This window comes from Gadus morhua, chromosome 9, assembly GCF_902167405.1.
Source record: "Gadus morhua chromosome 9, gadMor3.0, whole genome shotgun sequence".
Lineage (NCBI taxonomy): Eukaryota > Metazoa > Chordata > Actinopteri > Gadiformes > Gadidae > Gadus > Gadus morhua.
This window is the reverse complement of record NC_044056.1, coordinates 13,052,164-13,058,767: the sequence shown is the minus strand read 5'-3', so window position 1 is coordinate 13,058,767 and position 6,604 is coordinate 13,052,164. Positions and strand designations below refer to the sequence as shown.

Below are 6,604 nucleotides of genomic sequence, written 5' to 3'. Positions count from 1 at the left end.
ATGAATATGCAGACTTTGGTTGAATCTCAATAGCTATATATAAATATTTTGTGATAGTTATGTTAATATATATATAATATGCATGAATGCCTGTATAATATTAAATCCAATTGACAATGAATAAAGAAATAAAGAAGGTGTGGTAAATGTCAAAGTGCGATTTGAGAAACATAGTATCAAATGTTGTGAGTTAAGTGCTGTGTAATAAAGTTCAGTTAAACAAAGCACATTTAATACATTGTTTAGTAAAACAACATTTATTAAAGTTCAGTTACATAGAGTTCTGTTAAATGAAGATTTATGACACAGAGTTAAATAAAGTTCTGTTCGGTATCAAGTACATTACAGTTGAATAAAGTTCAGTTGAGAGAAGCTGAGTTAATTAAGTTCTGTCGTGAGATTCACAGTCCAGTTGAGTGGTTAAACCCATCCTACTCTTTACTAAACACAAGACATCACCAAAACCAACTGATCGGCAGCCACACATCCATATCTTACATATCGTACACACTTTCCATGGATATATATACCTTGTGTATACGCTTTTTTATGTTCAATACATGTGTAAGATAGGGTTCCATGCAGAAGTATAACACACACACACACACACACACACACCCACACACACACACACACACACACACACACACACACACGCACGCACGCACGCACGCACACGCACACACACAGACACACACACATACACACACACACACACACACACACACACACACACACACACACACACAATCACACACACAAAGGAAAACACACACAAAAAGAAGGAACAACAGCGCGTGCTTCAGAAGTTCTCCTTGTAGAAGTGGAACCCGAAGTGCTCACACTGGGCCTTGATGGTCTTGGCGAGCGCCGGAGCGCCGCAGTAGAACACGTGGACCTTCCCCTTGTTCTCCTCAGACACCTTCTGGAACACCTGCAGGTGGAACCTCAGGTTACCCTCAGACTAACAGAACACTGAGACCCTCAGGTGAACCTCAGACTAACAGAACACTGAGACCCTCAGGTGAACCTCAGACTAACAGAACACTGAGACCCTCAGGTTACCCTCAGACTAACAGAACACTGAGACCCTCAGGTGAACCTCAGACTAACAGAACACTGAGACCCTCAGGTGAACCTCAGACTAACAGAACATTGCGACTTACAACACTGAGAACCTCAGGTTAACCTGCGACTAACTTAACACTGAGAACCTCAGCTTAACCTGCGACTAATTTAACACTAAGAACCTCAGCTTAACCTCAGACTAATTTAACACTGAGAACCTCAGGTTAACCTCAGACTAACTCAACATAACACTGAGAACCTCAGCCTAACCTGCGACTAACTTAACATTGTCATTCTTCTACTTACAAAACATTTCACTGACCAAATCAGCGACTGCCTCTGTTACTTGATAATCATTTGTTGGACTTTTATTTTATGACATTGCATATTTTATTTTATGATATTTGGTTTTGTGCTCGAGTATGATATATTGTATACACTCTATGATTATGATAATATATACAATAGAAGTATATTATACAGATATAGATAATATAGATAGATAATATAAAAGTATATCCTTGGATTAGTTGGTAGAGCTTAAGGTGTGATCTGTGCCGGAATAGTGAATGACAATCAGAGCATTTAGCAGACGCTTTTATCCAAAGCGACTTACATACAGTTAGGGTTTAGGTAAGTGTCTTGCTCAGGGACACATTAAGTGAGACACATCAAGTATAGGAGACCAGTACAGTTATTCGACATGAATAAGGAACTGGTCCCCCAGTACAGTAAAGGTCCACCAGTACAGTGTGCTACCTTGGCCCAGTCGGGTCGGCCGGGCTGGGTCCTGGTCTGCAGCCCGGTGATGGAGTCTCTCTTCTCCTTCTTAGCCAGCAGGTCCAGCGCCATCTGGAGGCCGATGGCCTTCATGTCGTTCTTGCTGAGTGCTGACGTCATGTACATGTGCATCTCCAGGAAGCGGCCTGACCAATCACACGCATCCAATCATGAAGCCATGATGAACAGAAGAGAATACCGACAATGAAAGCAAGATAATCATACACTTTGTTTATATCCACTTTTATTCAAAGTGCTTTATAGGAAATGGAAATAAACCCCCCAAAAATAAGGAATTGGTTAGAAACTCTCCCTGTGTCTTCCTCCCATCCCCTCTCTCACACTCTCACACGGGAGTCTCTTTCTCTCTACGTCTCTCTCTCTCTCTCTCTCTCTCTCTCTCTCTCTCTCTCTCTCTCTCTCTCTCTCTCTCTCTCTCTCTCTCTCTCTCTCTCTCTCTCTCTCTCTCTCTCTCTCTCTCTCTCTCTCTCTCTCCCCTCTCTCTCTCTCTCTCTCTCTCTCTCTCTCTCTCTCTCTCTCTCTCTCTCTCTCTCCCTCTACCTTTCCTCCCCCCTCTCTCTCTGTCTCTCTCTGTCTCTCTCTCCTCACCCTCTGGCTCTTCGTCAGCCTGGTCCATCTCCAGTTTAGTGAGCAGACTGACAAACCACTCAAAGGACTTCTGGTCTCGGTTGATCCAGATGAAGTCCACCTGCACCACAGAGACAACAAGCAGTCGTTCAGAAGACACACTTTTATCAACTGACAACAAGCAAAGCATGCAATCAAATTGGACGAGCTAAAATATATAAATAAATAGTTGATTTATTTATAGTTTATTCGTTTATTTATGAATTTGTACCTTCCGTAACTTCATATCGCTGTCTATTATGTTTTCACACCAGGAGTAGCTGCAGTTCGGACAATTCTGCTTCCTCCTCCGATACCTTAAGAATAAGAGACCATAGATATGAGACTGGAGACACCTACAGGGTTAGAGTTAGACACAAGAGACCTACAGGGTTAGAGTGAGACTGGAGAGACCTACAGGTTTAGAGTTAAACTGGAGATAAAACTTGTTTCTCAAGGCTGTTGTCTCATCTGTTTGTGAAGGCTGTTCTCTCATCTGTTTCTAAAGGCTGTTCTCTCACCTGTTTCTGAAGGCTTTCCTCTCACCTGTTTCTGAAGGTTTTTCTCTCACCTTTTTCTAAAGGTTGTCCTCTGACCTGTTTCTGAAAACTGTTCTCTCACCTGTTTGTGAAGGCTGTTCTCTCACCTGTTTCTGAAGGCTGTTCTCTCATCTGTTTCTAAAGGCTTTTCTCTCAGCTGTTTCTGTAAGCTGTTCTCTCACCTGTTTCTGAAGGCTGTTCTCTCACCTGTTTCTGAAGGCTGTTCTCTCACCTGTACATGATGCTTTGGAGGATGGAGGCAAAGGGGGTGATGCCAATCCCTGCCCCGATCAGCACAGCGTGCTCTGACGCAAATATCTGTCTGGTGGGCGTTCCGTACGGCCCATCAACATAACACTACAATACAACCACAGGTGAAGACCTAAAGCAACATCTAACACCATAACACTGCAATAGAACCAGAGGTGAAGACCTACAGCAACATCTAACAACACAACACTGCAATACAACCACAGGTGAAGAGCCACAGCAACATCTAACACCAAAGCATTGAAATAAAAACAACAGACAGATTCCCACAATGCAGGTCTACATCTTAACCATGAGCTATTCCTTCCTACTGATTAGGAAGATCTGAATCAGAATTAATTTTATTGCAGAAATATCTGCACAGGATATAATATAAATCGAAAAGGTTATGAAGTAAATAGTGGATCAAACATATTGAATTCATTTGAATCTAGGAATGGAGAAGCCTCCCACCTTGATGTTGCAGAGCTGGTGGTTGTCCCCCAGTTTGGCTGGGATCTGAAGGTCAGAGTAGAAAACATTTGAACGGCCATGTTCTCCTCAACAATGTTCTCCCGAACCATGTTCTCCTAAACGTTCTCCTCAACGTTTTCCTACATGTTCTCCTCAAAGTTCTCCTCAATGTTCTCCTCAAAGTTCTCCTCAACACCGTTTTCCTCAATGTTCTCCTAAATGTTCTCCTCAAAGTTCTCCTCAACACGCTCTCCTCAATGTTCTCCTCCATGCTCTCCTCAAAGTTCTCCTCAACAACGTTTGCCTCAATGTTCTCCTCAATGTTCTCAACGTTCTCCTCAATATTCTCAACGTTCTCCTCAATGTTCTCCTCAAAGTTCTCCTCAAAGTTTTCCTCAACAACGTTCTCCTCAAAGTTCTCCTCAACGTTCTCCTCAATGCTCCTCAGCTCTCTGTGTGTTGGTACTACAGTGTAAAGGTAAGAACCTCTCTCAGATGTGGTCCCTCTCCTTTCTCCACGTGGTCCAGCTGGTCTTGGGTCAGGGTCTCTTCTCCCTTGGCTCCCTCTTCCCCCGGGGCTGCCTGGACCCCAGGGGGAACCTCTGCCACCGTTGAGGCAGCAGCTCCGGAGCTCCTCTGACGGTACATGGTCAGCTCCACAGCCTCGTCCTCATTGGTTGCCACGGTGCCGTTGGAGACCGTGGCCCAGAAATTCTGCTCCTGGTACAAGAAAGAGAGGACCCTAGGTATGACCTTTAACCCTACACATGACCTATGACCTAGATATAGTTTAGGTACATAACATGGTGTAATGGTAGTTTAGGTACATAACGTTATGTGGTGGTAGTGTAGGTACATAACAGGGTGTAGTGGTAGAAAAGGTATACAACGTGATTTATGGTAGTTTAGGTATATTAAGTTGTGTAGTGGTAGTTTAGGTATATAACGTGATGTAATGGTAGTATAGGTACTAGAGCTGTCAAGCGATTAAAATATTTTTTTGTCCCATAATTCTTCTCATTTTAATTCTCTTATCAACATGGTGAAGTGCATCGGCTTGCCTTGTGCAAATGATTTTTTATTGATAACAACATTGGCATATACACTGATCAAAACAGGACGATACAAAAAAAGAGCCTATAGTGCAATTAAACGACTGCTTTGAACAAATGTCATTTGAACATAGCAGTCAGCCTACTGCTTCTTTGTTTTGAGCCAAAGAAAAAAGAAAAAAAATTTTTTTTTATTTTTTATAAAATAATTGCGTTAATCGCGCGATAAAAAATTTAACGCCGTTAAATTTGGTTTGCGTTAACGCCGTTAATAACGCGTTTAACTGACAGCTCTAAGTACATAACGTTATGTAGTGGTAGTTTAGGTACATAACAGGGTGTAGTGGTAGTTAAGGTATACAACGTGATTTATGGTAGTTTAGGTATATTAAGTGATGTAGTGGTAGTTTAGGTATATAACTTGGTGTAATGGTAGTTTTAGGTATATAAAGTGATGTAGTGGTAGTATAGGTATAGAACGTGATGTAATGCTAGTTTAGGTATATAACGTGGTGTAATGGTAGTTTTAGGTAAATAAAGTGATGTAGTGGTAGTTTGGGTATAGAACGTGATGTAATGGTAGTTTAGGTATATAACGTGGTGCCAGGTAGTTTCCAACCTGGGTCTGGACCAGCTGCCTCTTGTTGCGGAGGCTGGTGGCCAGCCTCTTGGGGCTGGAAGCCAGTGTCTCCGGCTGCCTGAAGAACTCAAACAGACGGTTTGTCCACTGGCCCATCGAGCGGATATGGAGCCAAAGGGTGTCTGAAACACAGCGGGACTACTGACTGTACTACAGTATATACTAGGTTACATAGGATACATACCATATGTGTACATACCTGACTGCACCATATACTAAGATATAGTGTATATACCTGAATGTACCGTATATTTGAATATAGTGTATATACCTAAGGGGGCCATATACGAGGGTATATTGTATATACCTGACTGTACCATATACTGGGCTAAAGTGTATATACCCTACTGTAACATATACTAGAATATAGTGTATATACCATGTATGTACTAGTGTACAGTACTGGTAATGTTGTACCGGGGGTACTGGTTACCAGACTGTTCGGGCGCGCTGCTGATGGTGAAGGGGTGCCACTCGTACGTAGCGATGTCCGGGATGTTGATGTAGAGGTAGTCCCCGGGTTTAAAGGTGAAGAACGGGGGCCTCTTTATCACCAGGTGGGTCACCTGCACACACACACGCACACACACACACACACACACACACACACACACACACACACACACACACACACACACACACGCACACACACACACACTAATGATTGGTAACTAAACCCAACAGGGGGAAGTCCTCCCGTGGCAGCCCCTGGGGGCGGGCCCTGGGGGGTCCCTGGGGGCCTCACCTTGGAGGGCAGCAGGTTGACCTCCACTATGTAGAGGCCGCCCATGTGGGCGAAGGCCAGGCCCAGGACCTTCTCCAGCAGAAACACCAGACCCGGGACCAGGAACCACTTCCAGAAGTTGGCACAGTGGACGACGAGGAGGGACCAGACCCACACGTAGGACAGGTGGGACCAGTAGAACACCTGGGGGCAAGGGGGGGTTAGCCTACACACACACACACACACACACACGTAGGACAGGTGGGACCAGTAGAACACCTGGGGGCAAGGGGGGGTTAGCCTACACACACACACACACACACGTAGGACAGGTGGGACCAGTAGAATACCTGGGGGGAAGGGGGGGTTAGACTACACACACACACACACAAACACACATACTGTATTATATACATACACCACGCATACACACACACACAAACCCACACAT

The 6,604-nt window shown here is 44.0% G+C and overlaps 1 protein-coding gene across 1 annotated transcript in view; it reads right to left on the bottom strand.

The window, feature by feature from the left end:
* Nucleotides 1-702: 702 nt before the first annotated feature.
* nox5 (NADPH oxidase, EF-hand calcium binding domain 5) overlaps nucleotides 703-6,604 on the bottom strand; it is a 12,544-nt gene continuing 6,642 nt past the window's right edge. The window contains exons 8-17 of the mRNA XM_030367287.1: nucleotides 6,175-6,357; nucleotides 5,863-5,995; nucleotides 5,409-5,551; nucleotides 4,224-4,457; nucleotides 3,738-3,782; nucleotides 3,247-3,371; nucleotides 2,708-2,792; nucleotides 2,458-2,557; nucleotides 1,828-1,994; nucleotides 703-934 (exon numbers count right to left, since the gene is read on the bottom strand). Of these exons, the coding sequence (XP_030223147.1) occupies nucleotides 803-934; nucleotides 1,828-1,994; nucleotides 2,458-2,557; nucleotides 2,708-2,792; nucleotides 3,247-3,371; nucleotides 3,738-3,782; nucleotides 4,224-4,457; nucleotides 5,409-5,551; nucleotides 5,863-5,995; nucleotides 6,175-6,357 (1,347 nt within the window). The 3' untranslated portion in view covers nucleotides 703-802. The remainder of the gene's footprint in view (nucleotides 935-1,827; nucleotides 1,995-2,457; nucleotides 2,558-2,707; nucleotides 2,793-3,246; nucleotides 3,372-3,737; nucleotides 3,783-4,223; nucleotides 4,458-5,408; nucleotides 5,552-5,862; nucleotides 5,996-6,174; nucleotides 6,358-6,604) is intronic.